This window comes from Gouania willdenowi, chromosome 5, assembly GCF_900634775.1.
Source record: "Gouania willdenowi chromosome 5, fGouWil2.1, whole genome shotgun sequence".
NCBI classification, from domain to species: domain Eukaryota; kingdom Metazoa; phylum Chordata; class Actinopteri; order Blenniiformes; family Gobiesocidae; genus Gouania; species Gouania willdenowi.
The window spans coordinates 27,271,362-27,292,836 of NC_041048.1; the positions used below are offsets into that span (position 1 = coordinate 27,271,362).

Genomic DNA, 21,475 nt, shown 5'->3' on the forward strand with positions numbered 1-21,475 from the left:
CCAAAGAGAAATGATACTCAACACACTTATCAACTATGGTTATTGCAATTTTCAATTGCCAAATACATTCTCTTCGTTGGAGTTCTTATTATTTTTCTTATGCAACTGCTTTTCCTAGTTCTCCTCCGAGGCTATTAATGCAGCACTAATGACACGTATGTCATCTCATAGGGGCAATGTCAAGGCAGTTGACCTTTTTTGGGGCCAAAATGTCAAGGTCAAGGTCACATCAAGGGTCAAAAACCAATTTTTTTCATATCTCTATGAATATTAAACGTACAAGTTTGATGCTTACATTTATGAAAAACTCATCTTAAGTGAGTATTTTATTCAATTGGACCAAAGCTGTACGACCTGCCAGTAAAAAGATCGGTAGGGGTCAAAGTTCGTGACATCACAAAAAAAAACTTTTTTTTCCCCTGTAACTCTTCCACAAATTGAGATACAGTGTTCAGTCTGGTACCATTGAGCAACATTTCCTTTCAATGTGTGACCTTGACCGTCGCTCAAGGTCATATTTAAGGTCAGTTTTCTGTTTTTCCTGCATTATTACTTTCAATTTAATTAGTAAAAAGAACAAACTTGTGAACAAATCCAAAACAAAATTTTTTGTCATTTTTGCCAATTTTTTCAATTCCCAAATATGTATTTGCCTTGCGAATACAGGTCTTGCCTAGTTTGTTACTGTTTTTGTCCATCAGGAAAGGACAGCGTGAGGAGGACTGTGCACCACATGTGATTATCCTGCTGTAAACTCTATTCATCTGTTTACGCTTTGACTCATTTAGAAATCAAAGACAAAAAGAGATGTTTTTAATTGTAATCCTTTCAACCTTCATTCGACATCTGTTGCTATTTTCACAAGAAACTTAGAAAAGTGGACCAAGTAGTGTTTTTTAGTTGTTTTTTTTGTTTTTTTTTTTTAAATGTGGGAATGTTTTTTAGCCAAGTTAATTTGTTGTCTTCATGTAGTCTGACCAATATGTGTGCGTATAGGTTTGTGTGTGTGTGTGTACTATCCACCGGTAGTATCCAGCATCGCCAGCTCATCATGTGGAGCAGCACACACTGTGCTGACAACCTTTTATTGAACCCGACTGCTGCAGATGACAGACAGACAGGCAGAATAAGTCTGACTCTCCTCTTCAGCAGCTCTGCATCCAAAAGCCCTTCATCTGCACAGCTGGAGCAGTACCAAGAGCATTAAATCAAAGGCATAAAGACTCAACGTGGTGGTTTAGTCCTGATGTGTGCGTGTGCTTGTCTGATAGCAGCAAAAACACAGTTTCTTCTGCTTCCCTTATTCAGGTGACTCACACCTGCCTTTTGGCACCAGACCTGGTGAGTTTATTTGTTTATTTCAATGTTGTATCGTGTAATGTGTTTTGACTTTGCAATAGTGTATCTTTTCTCAGCATTCTGGCATCAAATCAGCACCACAGAAGAAGAGAGGCTCTATCCCTAGGTATTAAAAATTCACATCAAAATATCTACATAGAAGACAAAAATATAAAATAAAATATAAAGTAAAATCAACATTAACCACTTTGCCTGCCTCCAGGAGTGTGGAGGAAGTGATGGAACATGTGATGGAGCGTCACTATGACTTTGACCTCACCTACATCACAGAGAGGATCATCTCGGTCTTCTTTATACCAGAGCTGGAGGAGCAGCGCTACCGAGGGAACCTGCAAGAAGTGGCTTCCATGCTGAAATCCAAGCACCAGGACAAGTTTCTGGTTAGTCCGGATTGTTTCACATTTCATATTTGTATGTATTTTATGTATCACCTTTAATTTACAATAAATAAATAATGATAATATAGTGGTCACACTGACAAGCTGATATTATGCTGAAATTATCTGTCATTAGCATGAATAAGGTGTCATGAAGGCTGTCATTAACTGTGATTTGCTATATTATGACACTCTTGGAGCTATGTTGGCATTTTTTGGGGTTAGATGGAGGGATATAGTGGGGTTAGGTAGGGTTAGGCGTTAAGGTAACGAAGGTTTAGGGTTTGGGTAACAAACAACACTTAATGACAGGTGTCATGTCATTATAATGATGCGTAATGTCAGCATTATGTGTAAAACTTCAAGTAAAGTATTACCAATAGAATAAACAATGTTCAGATATTCCTTCAAAAACATAATGTTTTTGTTTTTGCATTTTCAGCTTTTGAATTTATCAGAGAAGAGACACGATATCACCAGACTTCACCCAAAGGTATTGCACAATTCATGCTTGTAACATGATTTAGATTTATGAGTTAGATTTACTTTATCTATGATTTAGTTGCAGGAGTATGGCTGGCCAGATCTTCACGCCCCACCCCTGGACAGGATATGTGCAGTTTGTAAAGCTATGGAGACGTGGCTGGCCTCTGACCCCAACAATGTTGTGGTCCTCCACTGCAAAGTGAGGATGGCCTAAACCTCCAGGTGTTTGTTTAATACTGGGATAATGTCAAAATGGTAAAACATGTATTTCTCATCAACAGGGACACAAGGGAAAGACTGGTGTAATTGTGGCAGCTTACATGCACTACAGCAAGATATCAGCAGGGTAATTATGTCACTGTTAGACTATCAGACAATAAATTAGCCTACTGTTGTAAAGAAATGTTGACCATGTATTTTGAACAGTAAATCTGTAATGACAAGCGCTAAATGAAACAGCATGTGCACGATTGGGTTTTTGTCTTCAAAACCACATTACCTTTAACTAACCCATTGAGACCTAAAGACAACTGCATGAGAATATCTGATATAAAATGTCTGTCTGTGTCTACAGAGCAGACCAGGCGCTCACCACTCTAGCAATGAGGAAGTTCTGTGAAGACAAAGTGTCCTCCTCTTTACATCCCTCTCAGAACAGGTCTGATCCTCTGCCACGTTCACAATCACATGCAGTATCTGTTAGAAATGCTTCTGCTCAACTTTTCTCCTCCCTCTTCCCACATGTCCGTGACAGATACATCTACTACTTTGGTGGTTTGTTGTCGGGCTCCATCAAAATGAACAGCAGTCCTCTGTTTCTCCATCAGATCCTCATCCCATCTCTACCTAACTTCCAGGCAGGAGGAGGTCAGGTTTTCTATTTCTGTTGTTTGTTCTCTGTGTCTGGGGTTATTGCAGAGGTTATGTCAGGTAAAATGTGCCTAGTTGATGCTCTAGTACTTGTACAATAAGTTTAAAAATAATCACACTTTAACTTCCATTAGCTGTCACTGATTTTCTCAATTTGTTTGCAGGTTTTAACCCTTTCCTGAAAATCTACCAGTCTCTACAAGTTGTCTACACCTCAGGCGTTTAGTAAGTCCCTGCACGGTTACATGCATGCACATTTCTATCCTCTCTCTATTCAGCAGATGTTTACTTCATGAGCTGCTGTCTATGTTTAGGTGTTGGCTGCTCTGTGCTTATCCTAACATTAAAGATGTTTACCAGTGTTTTGCCCAACTGAGAAATGTTTGGACTTGATTTATGAATGTTTTGTTTTAATCGTGTGTGTTTGTGTGTGTGTGCAGTGATCCTCAGAGCTCCAGAGCGAGAAAGCTGTGTGTGACAATGGAGCCAGCGCTGCTGTTAAAGGGGGACATCATGGTGAGAAACATCTTTATTTAAAATGCATGCATAATGTTCAGTTCTGCAAAACCTCATGCTAATATACCCAAGTAAAAATACTGACTTCCACAGCAGTGGCTCGGGAAGTTTCTCTCAAAAGAATTATTTTACATTTTTGTCATTTTATTTAACTTTTAATTTTTCTATACCTTTTGCACCCTGAGAAAGATCATGTTTGGTGGATTAACATACAGATTAAAAAAATGTAACGGAAAAATAAATCTTCTTTTCTAGGGTGCAATATCATTCCCAGACTTAACACTGAGTCAGCTTTAAGCCATGTTGATGACACACATACATATATCCCTACTGCAGGTGAAGTGCTACCACCGACGGAGTCAAGCAGCAGAGAGGGAGGTTGTATTCAGAGTCCAGTTCCACACCTGCACTGTTCATGGAGCCCAGCTGTGGTTTGGCAAAGCTGAACTTGACCTGGCCTGTACTGGTAATAATACTAAATATCATGTAACTTACATTACATTTTGTAGCCATGAATTATGAAAGACCCAGAGGGGTAAAAAATCTTGATACTTTTAACAGTTAATCCACATTCACATTATTTTCAGCCTCATAGCCTTTACCTTTCAGGTAATGCTTAAACATAACAGGATTTGCCCCTCTTGTGAAGCCCACAGCATGCAATAAAACAAACAAACAAACAAACAAACACAAATATTTGTACAAAACGGGTCTTGGAACAAGAACTCCCTAACCAAAATACCAAATACAAATCCAGATACCTATTTTTAGACTAAAAACAAAGCATCGTATCAGCCACAGATGCTCTCATGACACTCTGAGCAGGCGTCTCATTAGAGTTGCATGAGGCACCAAATGACGGAGCTCATATGACTATATATAATAAAACCTACATTCATGTATGCTAGTAAAAATAACTTTTGTGTGGATTACAACAACTTAAATGCCCTTTTGTCCTGGATTTGTCTGTCTTACAGTTCATCTGTTTTTATCTCTGCCTTTATCGCTGCATTCTTTGTGTAGATGACAGGTTCCCTCCTGATGCCACAGTGGAGTTTATCTTCTCCAGCGGGCCTGAGAAAATGAAAGGTGAGTGTTTGAGCATTACATCAGCCTTCCAGAGTATTGATCACAATCACATGTTTAACTTTGAAAACATCTGCATTTTAAGGTCGAGAATATCGCAAGAATGACACATCAATCAAAGTAGACTATAACACATCGGACCCTGTGGTCAGGTGGGATTCCTATGAGGACTTCAACTTGCACCACCAAGACAGCATGGAAAGTAAGAAATATAATTTTGTGATGTGTGAGTGAGTGGGGGTACAATCTACCATTATATGGGGTAAGGTTACTGTCAAAGGTTTCACGTGTGCACACATACAATTTGGGCAACAAAATCCCAGTGTCTTTTGTGTATTTTATTCCTTTAGACCAGTGGTCTGCAACCTGTGGCTATGGAGCCTCATGTGGCTCTTTGCCTCTTTTGCAATGGCTCCCTATAACTTTAAAAAAATATTAAAATCATTAATTATTATTTCTTAAAGAGAGTATTGATGATTAATGACATTATAAAATAAAATTCTGATAAAACAATTTGTTAACCTAAAAATATATCACATTGTGCAATAACTCTGCTATCTTCCTACTCCACCTCCTGCAACCTGTACAGACCATCAATTAATTAATAACCTTAAGTTTTACATCCCCAGTAAGATAACTAAACTAACAAAGACTATTTTGGAAGAAAACATAGACTTTATTTGTGTGGGAAAAGATTTATTTAATTGGCAACATGCCGGTTTAATATGCATGCTTGATATGTTGCAGGAAACTAGAAATTAGCATGTGACATCACATGATCATGTCATGATTGGGTGTTGGTGTGGACCCAAATGCAGGGGAAGAAGGAGGCAGGATGCAGGAATAGCGTTCTCGGAACCAGTCCATGTTTAATTCAAAAATCCAAAATCCAAAATCAAAACTCAAATCCAACTTAGGGGAGTTGGAACAGGGAGCAAGACCAGACACGAGGAAGCAGATAACGACCCTGACATCACACAGACACACAAACATGAAGGGAGACCACAAACCTGACAACATAATACAACGAACCAGCAACCACACTGTGACCAAGCACTCATTAAATAGTGGAGGAGGCCTGATTAGGAATGGGCCACACCTGGGTGCAAACATGAGGGAGCTACTCAATCACCCACCAAGCACACAGACATCACTGGGAGGTGGAGCCACAAGCAGGAACACCTGAAACACAGACAAGACTCAGAATAACTAAACTAAACAGAACATGACATAACCCCCCCTTTAAGGAGCGGGTTCCAAAACGCCCAAAACAAAAATCTATCCACCCAAACACCAAACCAGGGTGGGTGGACGGGGGCCCGGAGGAGGGACGAAACCAAGTTAGGCAGCCTCCCATGAGGCGGAGCCGGCGAAGCAGGGGACCAAGAGTCCGGCGGCCTCCCATGAGGCGGAGCCGGCGCAGCAGGGGACCAAGAGTCCGGCGGCCTCCCATGAGGCGGAGCCGGCGAAGCAGGGGACCAAGAGTCCGGCGGCCTCCCATGAGGCGGAGCCGGCGAAGCAGGGGACCAAGAGTCCGGCGGCCTCCCATGAGGCGGAGCCGGCGAAGCAGGGGACCAAGAGTCCGGCGGCCTCCCATGAGGCGGAGCCGGCGAAGCAGGGGACCAAGAGTCCGGCGGCCTCCCATGAGGCGGAGCCGGCGAAGCAGGGGACCAAGAGTCCGGCGGCCTCCCATGAGGCGGAGCCGACGAGGCAGGCGGGGAGACCTCCGGCGGGCCGGGCGAAGAGGGCTCAGACGAGGCAGGCGGGGAGACCTCCGGCGGGCCGGGCGAAGAGGGCTCAGACGAGGCAGGCGGGGAGACCTCCGGCGGGCCGGGCGAAGAGGGCTCAGACGAGGCAGGCGGGGAGACCTCCGGCGGGCCGGGCGAAGAGGGCTCAGACGGGGCAGGCGGGGAGACCTCCGGCGGGCCGGGCGAAGAGGGCTCAGACGGGACAGGCGGGGAGACCTCCGGCGGGCCGGGCGAAGAGGGCTCAGACGGGACAGGCGGGGAGACCTCCGGCGGGCCGGGCTCAGACGGGAAGACCTCCGGCGGGCCGGGCTCAGACGGGAAGACCTCCGGCGGGCCGGGCTCAGACGGGAAGACCTCCGGCGGGCCGGGCTCAGACGGGACAGGGGTGCGGGGAGCCGGCACTGGCGGCGACGTTGGCGGCCTGGTGCGGGGAGCCGGCACTGGCGGCGACGTTGGCGGCCTGGTGCGGGGAGCCGGCACTGGCGGCGACGTTGGCGGCCTGGTGCGGGGAGCCGGCACTGGCGGCGACGTTGGCGGCCTGGTGCGGGGAGCCGGCACTGGCGGCGACGTTGGCGGCCTGGTGCGGGCAGGCGGCGGCCGGGTGCGTGGAGCCGGGACTGGCGGCAGGGCAGGCGGCGGCCGGGTGCGTGGAGCCGGGACTGGCGGCAGGGCAGGCGGCGGCCGGGTGCGTGGAGCCGGGACTGGCGGCAGGGCGCGGGGAGCCGGCACTGGCGGCCTGGTGCGGGGAGCCGGCACTGGGCCGCTAGCCTGACAGCTAGGGGACACAGGAACGCTAGCCTGACAGCTAGGGGACACAGGAATGCTAGCCTGGGAGCTAGGAGACACAGGAACGCTAGCCTGGGAGCTAGGAGCAACAGGAACGCTAGCCTGGGAGCTAGGAGAAACAGGAACGCTAGCCTGGGAGCTAGGAGAAACAGGAACGCTAGCCTGGGAGCTAGGAGAAACAGGAACGCTAGCCTGGGAGCTAGGAGAAACAGGAACGCTATCCTGGGAGCTAGGTGAAACAGGGACGCTAGCCTGAGAGCTACGAGAAACAGGGACGCTAGCCTGAGAGCTACGAGAAACAGGGACGCTAGCCTGAGAGCTACGAGAAACAGGGACGCTAGCCTGAGAGCTACGAGAAACAGGGACGCTAGCCTGAGAGCTAGGAGAAACAGGGACGCTAGCCTGAGAGCTAGGAGAAACAGGGACGCTAGCCTGAGAGCTAGGAGAAACAGGGACGCTAGCATGAGAGCTAGGAGAAACAGGGACGCTAGCATGAGAGCTAGGAGAAACAGGGACGCTAGCATGAGAGCTAGGAGAAACAGGGACGCTAGCATGAGAGCTAGGAGAAACAGGGACGCTAGCATGAGAGCTAGGAGAAACAGGGACGCTAGCATGAGAGCTAGGAGAAACAGGGACGCTAGCCTGAGAGCTAGGAGAAACAGGGACGCTAGCCTGAGAGCTAGGAGAAACAGGGACGCTAGCCTGAGAGCTAGGAGAAACAGGGACGCTAGCCTGAGAGCTAGGAGAAACAGGGACGCTAGCCTGAGAGCTAGGTGAAACAGGGACGCTAGCCTGAGAGCTAGGTGAAACAGGGACGCTAGCCTGAGAGCTAGGTGAAACAGGGACGCTAGCCTGAGAGCTAGGTAAAACAGGGACGCTAGCCTGGGAGCTAGGTAAGACAGGGACGCTAGCCTGGGAGCTAGGAGACTGGCGGGGCTGACCCTTCCTTCTCGACCGACCTTTACCTCGTTGTAGGCTCCGGGGTCCTCCCAAAGCCAGTCGAGTTCCCCTGTAGGGATCCCTAACAGGCTCGTTCTCCCATCCATACCACAGATCTTCCCTGGCCTCCAGTAGGTAGCTCTGCCAGTAGGCAGTCCTTTCAGCCAGGTCCATCTCTGCCAAATCTATCTCCGCTGGATCCACTTGTGGCTGGATCATTCTGTCATGATTGGGTGTTGGTGTGGACCCAAATGCAGGGGAAGAAGGAGGCAGGATGCAGGAATAGCGTTCTCGGAACCAGTCCATGTTTAATTCAAAAATCCAAAATCCAAAATCAAAACTCAAATCCAACTTAGGGGAGTTGGAACAGGGAGCAAGACCAGACACGAGGAAGCAGATAACGACCCTGACATCACACAGACACACAAACATGAAGGGAGACCACAAACCTGACAGCATAATACAACGAACCAGCAACCACACTGTGACCAAGCACTCATTAAATAGTGGAGGAGGCCTGATTAGGAATGGGCCACACCTGGGTGCAAACATGAGGGAGCTACTCAATCACCCACCAAGCACACAGACATCACTGGGAGGTGGAGCCACAAGCAGGAACACCTGAAACACAGACAAGACTCAGAATAACTAAACTAAACAGAACATGACAGATCATGTGTTATCAAATTAAAGTTATTTTTTGTTGCCCTTCAAATTCATTAACTCGGAAAATTATTCAGTATTATTTTAACCGTATTGTCTTCATTGAGAAGGGATTTTTTCCCGGCTCCGGAATAACTTTAATTCAGGCGAGATTAAACAACATGGTTCCTTTGAGAGTAAAGGTTGCTGACCCCTGCTGTAGCCTATGAACATTAAACGATAAAGTACTACTAGTTTCAACCAGTGGTGGCGGTAATTCAATCAAAATGCTGGAGGCCCATCGCTGTTTAACACAAAAAAGATTAAGAACAACAAAACACGTCAATTTGTTGCCATGATAACCCTATACTATTGTGCAAAAAGTATGAAACAACAAAGTAGAGAGAGATGAACTTTATTTGGTTTGCTTGCTGTGTTATGTGACATTTTGTCTCAATTCTTCTTTTCTATCTCCTGTTATACAGCGGTTGACCTCCAGCATTTCTATGCTTTACCACCACCACTGGTTGAAATAAATATGTATATTCCTGTGACCTTGTGACATAATTTTGACAGGAATTAACGACAAGAGTAAAATACACAAATGCGACTGTGATTTAGATGCATACATTTTATGTGTGCACACACTAATCCTTTGACAGTAACCTTACCTTATAGGATTATATTAAGGTGTATTTGTTTTTCTACTAGATATTTACCACACGAAGGGTCCTCTGGATGGAAGTTTGTACGCCCAAGTGAGGAAGCGACGCGAACCGGGTACCACTACCTCAGTGGCTACTCCAAACGGAAGCCTCACAAACAGTCCAACCGTCAATCCTCAAACTCCCAGTCAGTTCCATCTTCTCTCCAACACCTCTAACTCCACCTGCTCCTCAGTGCCTTCTGATCACCAGGCTAAAGCCTCGCCCTCCATCAACTCTTCTGAGAGAGAAAATGCTGACTGTTTGTTAAGAAAAGGAGAAGCAGGAGGAAGAACAAGGGAGAAGACAAGAGGAAAAGAACGCGACAGAGAAACAGCTATTTTAGATGATGGAGACATCTCAAGCCCTGGGAGGTTGAGAAGGGAGCACTCGTGTTGCAGTCGAGGAAGTGTAACGTGTGCTGATGCGGGATGGGAAAGAGAACGGGATTCATATACTTCCAATGGTCACTTTCATGGACACTGCGGCAGCATCAAAAACCATCCAAAAAGCCAAACTCTCCCAGCTATGCCATCCAAATCTCTTTCCCCCCCTCCTCTTTTCAGTCAAATGGAGTGTCATCGCCACAGCTCTCATCCTTTACCAGAATTACCATGGGAACGTTTACCACCACCTCCACCAATGCACCGTCTCCACAGACCATGCTGCCATTATTCTGTCCCTGAGCAGACACACCCTCACAGCCAAACCCTGCCAGCTGCAAACAGACTCTGTACAGGAGAAGATTGTCACCTTTTCCATTTCTCTGCTCATGGTGCCAATTCTCACCTTCCCCAACCCTCCAGTCCTTATAGAGAAATGTTCTTTAGTTCTGCTGCACCAGTCTCTGCTTGTACATGCCCAGACTGCGTCAACCGACTGAAGCGCCTATCTGCCCAAGTCAGAACATTCCACCCACTTCGAAAAGACCTTTCAGAAAACCCCCACTGGTCCCAAGGAGGAGGGATGCATCGCATAAAAGAGTGGGAAACTGAGAATCCATGGGAGGTTGCAAGAGATGCTGAGTTCTGGCAGTGCAAATCCACCATACCCGGCTTCCGGCAATGCCACTCACCTTTGGAACATGTTCCCAACGTAGAGGATCCCAGATTTTCTCTTACACCTCAGCAGACATATCCAGTTCCACAATCCTTGATGGATGTACGAGACGGAGTCAGCAGTGGATACCACACACCTCCACAGCTTCGCCACTCCTGCCCCTGCTCTCCTCATCAGTCATCCCCAGCTGAGAGCCACGAGAGCCGAGGTTATGTCTCTGGCTATCACTCTGGCTCAGCCTCCCCTTTGCCTGCTAGTAGCCCCTCTCCTGGAAGAGGAAGGCTGCCCGAGTCTCCATCTGCATCAAGAAACCCAAAGACCACTGAGCATAATGAAGGTCAGTCACAACAGGAATGGCAGGATTTACTGAAGCTTGTTTTCCAAGTTGAATAATAACGCAAATAAATATTTCCCCATTTTTTTCAACCCATAACATTTCTTATGGCTTCTTTCTTTAAAGTAGATGAGGAGAAACCACAGGATTGCATAGCTCCCATTATAGAGACAAAATCTGACAATGATGAGCCAACCCCCCCTGGACCAGACTCAGATCATGACTACACCCTGATTGGTAGTAACAGCCCAACACACACTGAAGATGAGTGAGTGAACCTTTACTTTTCAAATGCATCAAATATAGTTTCATTTGTTCTGTTATATACATCTGTTTTTTTTTCTTTTTATTAGAGCTGCTACCCCTACACAGACCCAAGAACCTTCAATTTGTAAAGAGCTTAACACTAATGACATAAAATCTGTTGCACAAGAACCAATAATATCTGTTGACCCATTAGAAGTGTTAAGTAAACCCTCACTGGTTTCAAGTCATGACGCCCAGCTTGAAGCAGCCAAGATCACACCGAGTGCAGATGGATCAAAACGATTGCAAACCACAAACTACACCACAGTTCTCATCACCCCAGTCCAGGTACAAATCAATGGGTCTGCTGTACCTGATGATAGTCCTTCTGACGGCAGCGGCAGAACTGTTCTAATGAATCCTTCCAGTCCTAGTTCCAGTCCCTCCACCACTTCCCCAAACTCGCCTATTGGCTCCTCAGAGCTGCAGTCTTCTTCTCAGCAACGCACAGCCTCTGGAGAGTCCTCAGGACATAGATTGACCCTAGAGAGGGACTGCTTAGGTGACATGAAACCCCCATCACCAGTACCGGATGGCTATCACACACCAACCTTCCCTTTAGCATCGTATTACTACTCCCTGTTAAACGTACCCCATGTTGCCTACAGTGGGTACACTGCAGTCACCATCCCTGCAGTTCAGCCACCCCTCCCAGAGAAGAAACGCTTTTCCTCCACAGCAGGATCTCTGCCTGGACACAACTCTCTATTCCGGGTGTCCTCAGCTCCTTCCCAGACACACCATGTGACTTTTTCACCTGCTGTGGCAGAGCAAAGAAGAGGGTCTGCACAGCATAGCTACAGAGAGGAGGCAGACATCAGGGTGAATGCAAAGTTTGCCCAGGACAGCTCCAAGTTCTGGTACAAACCAAATATCTCAAGAGATCAAGGTGGGGAGGAAGAGAATGGAGATGGCTCATTGTTCTGTACCAAACAAATAATATGTTCCTTATTCACAATTCTGTGTGATTAAATTGTTTGCTCTATATTTTTTTAATGTTGTTCAATGTATCTTCACAACTACAGCCATAGCTGTATTAAAAGACAAAGAACCTGGGACTTTCCTAATCAGAGACAGCAATTCCTTCCAGGGCGCTTATGGTCTGGCCCTTAAAGTAGCTACCCCGCCTCCAAATGCAAATATCACAGGGAGCAAAGGTGAGATTTGGACCTTTATACACAGCACACATAACACAAGTAAAAATTGATTACTGTGGTTCTAGAAGGTGATGAGATGAGAGAAATGCTGGAGAATCAATTTATATATATGTGTGTTTGACTGCATTACAGGCTTTTTGTTTGAAGTTGGTTTTCTACACATTTTTTCCCTCTCCTTTCTGCTAACCCCTGCACCCTTTTTCCTCTTTCCCAGAGGATCGACTTGAACAGCTGGTGAGACACTTCCTTATTGAAACTGGGCCACGGGGAGTGAAGATCAAGGGCTGTCAGAATGAGTCATACTTTGGTTGGTTCCTTGTATGACTCTTATATAGAAAAACTTCTGAAAGAAATTAGAATATACTGAAATTGTTAAGAACATTCTTGTTTATTGTTTTTTTTAATGGTTCTAATGCTTATTTGGTCAATTCTAACACTTCTCTGCCCATGTAGGTAGTTTATCTGCCTTGGTGTACCAGCATTCTATTACACCCATTTCACTGCCATGTGCCCTTCATATCCCAGATAAAGGTAAACCTAATTAAAATGTGAATAATTTTTTTAATGTTATGTGTTGCTTTCCCTTTCAGCCTTTACATAAGTTGTACTATATGTGCAGGCATCTTTATGTTTTGCTTGTACAAAGGGAGAGACAAAAAACTAAAATAAAACAAGGGCACTCAGAGAGCACAAACCTCAGCCAAACAGGAAATGTCCTCTTTGCCAGATATTGGCAATTATCTGGATCAGTGGTCCTGATCATGGTACCATGATCAATCACACTTCAAATGCTTATAAGACATTTATATTCCCGTTAATAATGATACAGTTGCTCCAATAATAAATGGAATCTGCTATTGCATAAGGTCTACCTTTGGTTAAAATTTTGTCAAAATCCTTCAAGCACTTTTGCCTTAATCCTGTTAATAGAACATCTTTCAAATAAATAAACACAGTTGGAAAATGTGTTGTGCTTTCATCATAACTACCACATAAAGATTAGTTCAAAGTGAAATATTATTATTAGCGCCATTGCAAATGTTGCTTATAGGCAAGCGTCTGTTCCCATAGAGCTGAGATTCTCAAACTATTTAGGGCCAAGGACTCCTGACCAGTAACTGTCATGTTTTATCACAGCCAACATTTGAACTCATCTTCGCCTTTGGAGGACATGTGTTCATGATACTTTATTCATACTAAATACTTCAGACAAGTTTGGGAACTTTTTAAAACACGTTGCTATTTATGAAGACAACAATTCTTAACTGACTTTGACTGAATTTAGTCATATTGATAGAGTAAACCCATAAAGTGTCCATTTGAGGTCAGCAATAGTAATAAATATTAATTTATCATGTGAGAAAGATCACTTGTAGAACCTATTGTTTAGAGCAAAGAAACACAAGTTATTTGAGACATATTTTGATCTTAAGGATTCATTTTATCCCTTTAGATGTGTCAGAATAATTACGTTATCTGCGGATTTGTACCATTTTTAATAAAATAAATGACTGCTCTTTTTCTTTCTCTAAACCCCAGATGATAGTTTACTGACTTCCTGATTTGAGTTGTGTTAGCATGGATTAATAACATCCTTGCCTCAGACATATTTTGGCCAAATTGGGATAATTCCAAAGTTCTGCTCTTACTATAACATTTCTGAGTCATCACGCTTTGAAGTCAATAGATTTTAGAGGAATAAAAATTACAGAAATGCATTACAAATATTACAAAAGATGATTAAAAAGTCAACCTTCAAATAACCTCTTAGAACATAATTAATATATGAGTATCCTTTTACACTACCATGAAACCAACCTCTCTCATTTTTCAGATTTGGTTGGGGAGCTTCAGGAGTTGCAAAGTGCAACAAACACCAGCACAGCAGCTGATCTTCTAAAACAAGGAGCAGGTAAAACACAAGTCCTAAACACACCAAGCACCAGCTGAGGATGACTAAGCACAATATTTTTGCAACCTTGTCCATTAAAAATGTTGTATTATTAACCTGGGTCCTTTTGCATGTCTTTCTTAAACCAGCTTGCAATGTGCTGTACCTAAACTCAGTGGAAACAGAGTCATTAACGGGGCCCGAAGCAGTTTCCAAGGCAACCAAGTGTACATTGGCTCTCAATCCACGCCCGGTGGCTACAGTTGTTCACTTCAAAGTGTCATCCCAGGGCATCACACTGACTGATAGCAAACGGAGGTACTTCATACTTAAAGCTCCATACCCATTTAAGCGATTATCCAGAGGATGAAGAGAGAGAGAGAAAATTCAAAAGCGAACGTCTCGATGTCCCTCCCTAAACAGCTCCACTTCCTGTCTCTGCCAATCTACCAGAAGCCACGCCTCTACTTTTGTGCATGTGCATAGTGAAACATAACAACAATGTTTAACACACCAACACATGTGTAGTATTGTTTTTCACTAATAAAAAACTTATGGTAGTTTGATTAAATCATGTTTATTACCTGTTCATGAGAAAAATTGCCAAATCAGGGTCCATTCGGAATTCTTTTAAAAGCCGCAAGTCCCTCCTCCTTTGAAGAGCAGCTCCAACATCAATTTTGTTGCAGTCACAAAGACGTTTATCCATAAGCTTTGTACCCAGAATTTTCTTTTGTTTTTTTAGTAGAAGCTTTGGAGTTTCGGAGCTCTCCTCCATGATGCTATGCTGCTCAGAGTGATACTTGTTTGCTGTTGTGACGCGCTGCCTTGTTTCCGTGCACAGTTTATGCACGCGCTTTCACTTTGATTGGCAGTCTTCGCTACAGGAAGTTGAATAGGGTCTATAGGATGAAGGCGGGACTTATTTACTGTACATTGATGTATATGAATGACCACCGGCAGTAGATCATAGTAAAAGACTAGTTAGGTATTTTTTAGGCTGTATGAGCTTTAAGAATAAATATTTCTAATGAACGCTTTACTGGATAGTGGACATTAGCTGGAATATCTAAGTTTGAGGGTTTCAGTTCAGTTTTTACAAGCCGATGTGAGAGTTTTTGGATGTCCTGTATTTTAATGCTAACAACATGTATATAAGGTTAACCGTGCAAAAGTTTAAATGTTTGATGTGAAATAACTAAGATGTGTCCTGCTGTTGCTAAGATTGTTTAGCTTCCTGTGGCCATCCCATTGGGTGTTACAGTATGTAGTTATCAAACAGTAATCTGAATTTATTTCTTTTTCAAAGGCTATTTTTCAGAAGGCATTACCCAATCAGCAGCGTCACTTTCAGCAGTCTTGACCCTCAAGATCAGAGGTAAATCCCAGAAACATAGAGCCAACCTGCACAACTAATTAACCTCAGAGAAGGTTTCCATTTAATGCATGTTTGCTGCATCTGCAAATACATGCTTCACAGACTTATATTTTTATAATATAAGATCCCTATGTGATTTGATTGTGTGCTCTTATATCTGTGTGCTTCTTATTATAATGCTGCCTTTGTGTCATGAAAATTCATGTGTTGCTACGTTTTGTCTGTCTCTATTTGTGTGCCCGTGCTTCAGGTGGATTAACTCTGATTGCACGTCAAGCAAGTAAGTGCTTGTATATTTGTGTGTTTGTGAGTGATGCTCTCAACTGGTAAAGCATCCCTCTTTGCATGGCGGTGTCTAAATTTCACAAACCTGTTTGTTTGCATGTTATTTAGGTGTTTAATCTTTTGTGCCCTATTGCTGGTGCAGGATGTTTGGTTTCGTGGCGAGACGGACAGGCACTGCCACAGGAAACGTGTGTCACCTGTTTGCAGAGATGGACCCTGAGCAACCCGCCGTGGCCATCGTCAACTTTATTAACAAAGTCATGTTGGGACCACAACTACGCAGATGAAAGATCAATCTGTTATCAACTCCAGTTGATAACATATATGTCCAAAGGACTATATGCTTTGGACATATAGTGTTTTGTATTGAAGTGTCTTTGACAATATATTTTTGCATCTTCTCCATTATTTGTAAAAACTAGATCATAAAGTTTCCAGAGTTTATGAAACAGAGTTATGAGACTTTGGCCTATGCTTTTGCCAAATGAGATTTAAATGTCCTTTTTTTGTTTTGCTTTTTTTAATGACTTTTGTTAAGTGACTTATTTGGTCACTTTCCAACAACGCAAAAGCAGCTTTACACACCCCATGAGTGAAACTTAATTTACCATACTGATATTTCCATAATCACATCTTTCAATTTCAAAGTGAGGCTGGAAAGGTATAATGAATGTGGCAGAGAGTAAGAGCTATGTGAGGTTTCCAACAGTAATGGATTCTGGCCCCTTAAATAAAAGTAAAAGTGGTGACATCGTACATTAAATTACTCCACTAAAGGAGCAATTGTAACCCTGATCAGAACTTTACATGTGAGCGTTAGCTGTACCTTTAGAATGAAAGCCATGTTTTATGGCAGGGGTTCTCAACTGCTTTCACCCTGGGGCCCACATTTTGCAACGGTCATCAAATAGCAACCCACTTTTTGTTTTTAGAATTCAACAAACCAAATTTTGTTTTTCAAAAATCATTTTTAAAATATAAATCTATATATTTTCCTGTGAAAAATACATTTTAAAGCATGCCTGTCAAAAGAGAAAAATTTCTTTCAAAATATAAGACAAGTTTAATATGAAAAACATCCATACATCCATTTTCAGACCCATCTATTCCTGTTTGACAGGGTCGCGGGGGTCTGCCGGTGCCAATCTGCGGCTCTCATTGGGCGCTGGGCGGGGCTACACCCTGGACAGGGCTGTATGAGAAACATTAAGTATTTTATTTATTTTTAACCAGCTGTTCGTGACCCACCCAGTACATGGCCGTGACCCACTTTTGGGTCCCGACCCGCCAGTTGAGAATCGCATTTTACGGTATTATTGTAAAAGTGCATTGGTGTACCCTGCGACCCTGAAAAACAGGAACAAGTGGGTCTGAAAATGGATGGATGCATTGGTGCATTTGCTTTGAATAAAGGAAACATCGGGACCATTCATGGGCAAAGTACCCTTATTTTGATCACACTTAACAAAATGTAAAAATATTTTCCTTAAATCGATGGAATTAAAGACAATGAGCAAGTGGGCTAAATCTTTGAACTATTGCAACATTTGACAAATTGTTTGAACTACTTAGCATACAAAAAGATTGGTGATCGGTAGCTACTGTGCTGACTAAAAGTTCTCAGGTTAAGGTTTCCCCACAGGCTTTAAAAAAAAACTTTTGATAATAAGCATATTGCTATTTTTGCAGATGTGACAGATCCTTATAAAACACACTCGGTCATGTCTGTGCTGGGAAAGAGAGTACAAACCATGCAGTAGTTACTATCATTTCAAAGTGCTCAAATGAAGTTCAGTGGTAAAGTAGCAGCAGGATGACAGACAGCCATGGCTCATAGATGGTCAGGTGTAAGTGCTGCGCAACAAAATGTATGAAGAGAAGAAGGTATAAAGCGTGAGACATTGTGATGATTTGGTCAAAGATCTGCTGAAAGTTGAGTCTTGACTGTCAAATTTCATCTTCTGACTCATTTATTCCAGTTCAGTGTCACAGCAGCGATGCTTCCGATTTCCACCTACTCCATCATGGCCGTAGGCATGCTTCCTGTAGTGGTTCTCAATGACTGTGCTCTTTCAGTAAGAGAAAACAATTCCCTGCTGCAGGGAGACCCTATAAATTAAGGTTTTAATTTGATCAATGTAACCTAAAGATCAACTTTGCTCCATTCTCTAGTACAACAATAGGATTATAATGATAATGTGTGGAATCACTCTTCATTAACAAAACAAAACCTGACAATAAAAATGTTTACAAATGTAAGCTTTAGGGGAAATAATTACTAAATAGAGTTGATAATGGTTCAGAAGAAGTTGAGCTGCACTATATTGTTGGATTGAAAAGTAAACAAAGAAGTTGAGTAAAGGCACTTGATTGTTGTTACAACTGGAAATGAAATGGTTTATGAGATGTGAGATAAGGGATTTAGTTAATGGTTAATATGGTAATAAGAAGGAAATGTATATTAAGCTAAACTTATAAATTCACAGGTTTAATATTAAGCAATGATTTGTGTTTTTTAGGAAATCTTTAGAAATATGCAATACATCTTGTGATGTTTAAAAAATGTTTGTCAAATGTCAGTAGGAACAGCATCAGGGGTGATTATTTATTTACCCCAAAAAATATTTTTCTCTTCAAAACAAAAATTACTTGTTTAACTTTTATGTTTTACTACTTTTTATAATGCTATATCTTTTTGTTTGTTATGTGTGCTTTTATAATAACAAATAATGTCTTTTGTAATGGACCTTTTGCTCTCAGAAGTAATATATTTGAGTTCATGGAGTTGATGCAAATGACTTGGAATGCTACCTTTGATAAAAAAAAAAATAATAAACCACCAGTTTTGAGCCAAGTGAAAATCTCTTGATTCATTTATTTTTTTGCATACACCATCATGTACAATTTTGAACATTAGACACCATATTAGAGTGTGCAGGGGTTTGAATTTGCTTGTGAAAGTTCAACTGTGTGGTGTTTCTTTTATTAACCTAAAAATATTCATCATCATTTTTTTTTTCTGACTAAAACAAGAGTAAATGCAAACAAACGTCACGTGATTCATGTAGACTCAAATAGTTTCTGGAAGTTATTGGTGGGCAATTTGAATCCATTGATTCTGAGTGACATAACTGGGATTATTGGTAATTTGTCATCAATAACTGCATTGATTTACAATATTTATACAGAACACTGTCATATGTATGTGTATATACAATATATGTTTATGTAGTTCCATAAATTGTTTTATTTTTTTTCATAACGTAAATTTGTTTCAGAAAAGAGTGTAAACCGTTCACTTACCTGCTTTTTTGACATAGTTAAGGCCAAAATTATTTTTGGTTAAAAACTGTGTTGATATGTATTGTATACACGAGGTATTGCTTTGAATTTTCTTTAATATTCTTAAACTTGTATGGTATTAAGAACAATCACATCCCAATGTTTATTGACATACTAATATCCATACAACTTCTATTTAGAACGGGGCCGGGAATCCATTGCAAATACATTGAATTAAATCTCTCTGTTTACAATTTGTAAGCAACCCTGCCCTTCATAACACTATATATACATGAATACATCATATTTACAAATTCAGAATAACTTCACTGTCTCCATTTTGTTTTGCAAAAGGCAGAAATATATATTTGGCTTGCATTTGCAGAAATCTGAAAAAATGGGTCATTAAAAAACACATCCAGACAGGACACATTGAAAACATATTTATTATGTTTATACATATATAAAAATAGACATTAGATTTTTACTATGCATTTACATGCTTCTAACGTCCCTTTCCTTCCGCCATGATCATAATTAGCTGAGTTTATAGATTATATTTACAGCTAGGACAAACACAAAGCTTGAAACACTCCATAAGTTACCTTTTTGTTGAAGCTTGCTGTTTAGAAATACTACTTTATTAGATTGACTAAAAATAATTTGAAAAGAAGATCACTGAAAATATGCGGATGAACTTCCGAATCATGGTGGTTTAAAAAAATATTTAATTTCATAATTTACCATTACATATGCCTATAAAACTTCCCTCGTCTCATTGTCGATTTAAAATCGGGGACAAAAAGGATGAGGTTCCACCGAGATTTGAACTCGGATCGCTGGATTCAAAGTCCAGAGTGCTAACCATTACACCATGGAACCAACGGCAAATAGCATAGTGACATTACACTATTTAACCGTAACACAAGTACTAGGCACTGAGAAGGCGCAAACAAACGGTTAGAAATGGATCGATTTATTTACAATTTACGATTTATTTCAACAATGTCTAGCTGCTATCTCCGACAAGGCGGTTTCTTCTTTTCTGTCATTGAGGAACGACAACACGGAAGTCTGTTCAGCCTTTTTCACGCTCTCGGAAATCTCGTTCTCGTTCAGTTCTCGCGCGTGAGTTCAATGGTCAAGAGGAATAAAGTCACCATGGCTGACAACGAGTCTGACAGAGATTTACATTTTTTTATTTTTTTTTACTGTTAGAGCATTTATTCTTTGAAACATGTTTTTGCGTAAACGTGGTATCGGTGTCCAAGTAAGAAATGCCGAGTTAGCTGCTGAAGCTAATGCTGCACAGTAGTTGAAAATTCTATATATATATATATATATATATATATATATATATATGGACTCGAGGAGGTGACCAGAGTTTTTCCGCTCATGCCAATTTCGGCCGATCCGAGCACTTTTTATGTTTGATTGAAGTTGCGTTTTTTTTAATTGAAAATACTTTTTTGATTGGATAATAATGACACAAATCTACCTCCATAGAATTTGACATGCTTTTTTCATCTGTAATTAATCATTTACATTTCAAAAATGATAATGTAGTGCAAAATATTGATAAAGTTGCACTTGTTTATTTGTGAAAAGGCATGGATTATTCTGATCTGGCACACTTCAAATGACACTGGATCAAATCTGGCCCCTGAATTTAAATAGTTTTTACACTCCTGGACAAAAGCATCCCAAGGACCATAATGGATACACTGCTGTGCCAAATTTGGACTGTGAGCCTTTAGTTTGATATTTCTGATCTAAACTGTGAACAAATATACAACAAAAATACAGAATATTCATGTTGCATATCCTTCTTTTTTCTCCCAGAAGAGGGCACTAGAGGAATGTCAACTTCCCAAATCCTTTGCATTGCTGTAGTCCTCAAAAGAAGAAAAAAAACGAGAATCACAAGTATCAAGCCACATGAGTAGTTATTAATCGTGTCATTTGTTTACATAATTTGGTGATTCACAAAAGTCCAGTGCGACACTTCTTTGAGTTATTCTAACAAAACAAAATAAGGATTAGCCAAGGTCAACAATGTGAAGCAAATAGAATACTAAAGACTTAAAATACCCCATAAAAAAAAGTTTCAAGTAAAAACATAGTTTTTTATGGTAAAAATGACAAAAACATCCTTAAACAGTTGGTGTTTAAAATGGTGCTGTGAAAATGTTTTCCAGGCAGCATGGTGTCAGCAGAGTCCAAGGCCATAGTTGAGTCCTGCATGATTTCCTGGGCCTCCCTAAAGCAAC

At 42.0% G+C, this 21,475-nt stretch overlaps 1 protein-coding gene and 1 non-coding gene across 6 annotated transcripts in view; one reads left to right on the forward strand and one right to left on the reverse strand.

Annotated features, from left to right (window-relative positions):
* Positions 1-18,777, forward strand: part of LOC114462838 (tensin-2-like) — a 42,138-nt gene extending 23,361 nt beyond the window's left edge. For 2 of the 5 annotated variants that reach the window (XM_028445896.1, XM_028445899.1), the window contains 24 exons: positions 1,309-1,341; positions 1,401-1,465; positions 1,562-1,739; positions 2,179-2,229; positions 2,299-2,421; positions 2,504-2,568; positions 2,797-2,880; positions 2,977-3,089; positions 3,257-3,317; positions 3,533-3,608; positions 3,945-4,074; positions 4,632-4,697; positions 4,780-4,896; positions 9,521-10,909; positions 11,033-11,174; positions 11,260-12,101; positions 12,238-12,369; positions 12,584-12,676; positions 12,823-12,900; positions 14,204-14,281; positions 14,410-14,578; positions 15,570-15,638; positions 15,889-15,918; positions 16,066-18,777. In XM_028445896.1, the coding sequence (XP_028301697.1) occupies positions 1,309-1,341; positions 1,401-1,465; positions 1,562-1,739; positions 2,179-2,229; positions 2,299-2,421; positions 2,504-2,568; positions 2,797-2,880; positions 2,977-3,089; positions 3,257-3,317; positions 3,533-3,608; positions 3,945-4,074; positions 4,632-4,697; positions 4,780-4,896; positions 9,521-10,909; positions 11,033-11,174; positions 11,260-12,101; positions 12,238-12,369; positions 12,584-12,676; positions 12,823-12,900; positions 14,204-14,281; positions 14,410-14,578; positions 15,570-15,638; positions 15,889-15,918; positions 16,066-16,210 (4,329 nt within the window). In that variant the 3' untranslated portion in view covers positions 16,211-18,777. Of the gene's footprint in view, positions 1-1,106; positions 1,215-1,308; positions 1,342-1,400; positions 1,466-1,561; positions 1,740-2,178; positions 2,230-2,298; positions 2,422-2,503; positions 2,569-2,796; positions 2,881-2,976; positions 3,090-3,256; positions 3,318-3,532; positions 3,609-3,944; positions 4,075-4,631; positions 4,698-4,779; positions 4,897-9,520; positions 10,910-11,032; positions 11,175-11,259; positions 12,102-12,237; positions 12,370-12,583; positions 12,677-12,822; positions 12,901-14,203; positions 14,282-14,409; positions 14,579-15,569; positions 15,639-15,888; positions 15,919-16,065 lie in introns of all 5 variants that reach the window. The other 3 variants (XM_028445897.1, XM_028445898.1, XM_028445900.1) reach the window with 2 other exon arrangements.
* Positions 18,778-20,015: 1,238 nt separating this feature from the next.
* On the reverse strand, positions 20,016-20,087 carry trnaq-uug (transfer RNA glutamine (anticodon UUG)). Its single transcript has one exon. It is a non-coding gene; the product is annotated as a tRNA-Gln (tRNA).
* Positions 20,088-21,475: the final 1,388 nt, after the last annotated feature.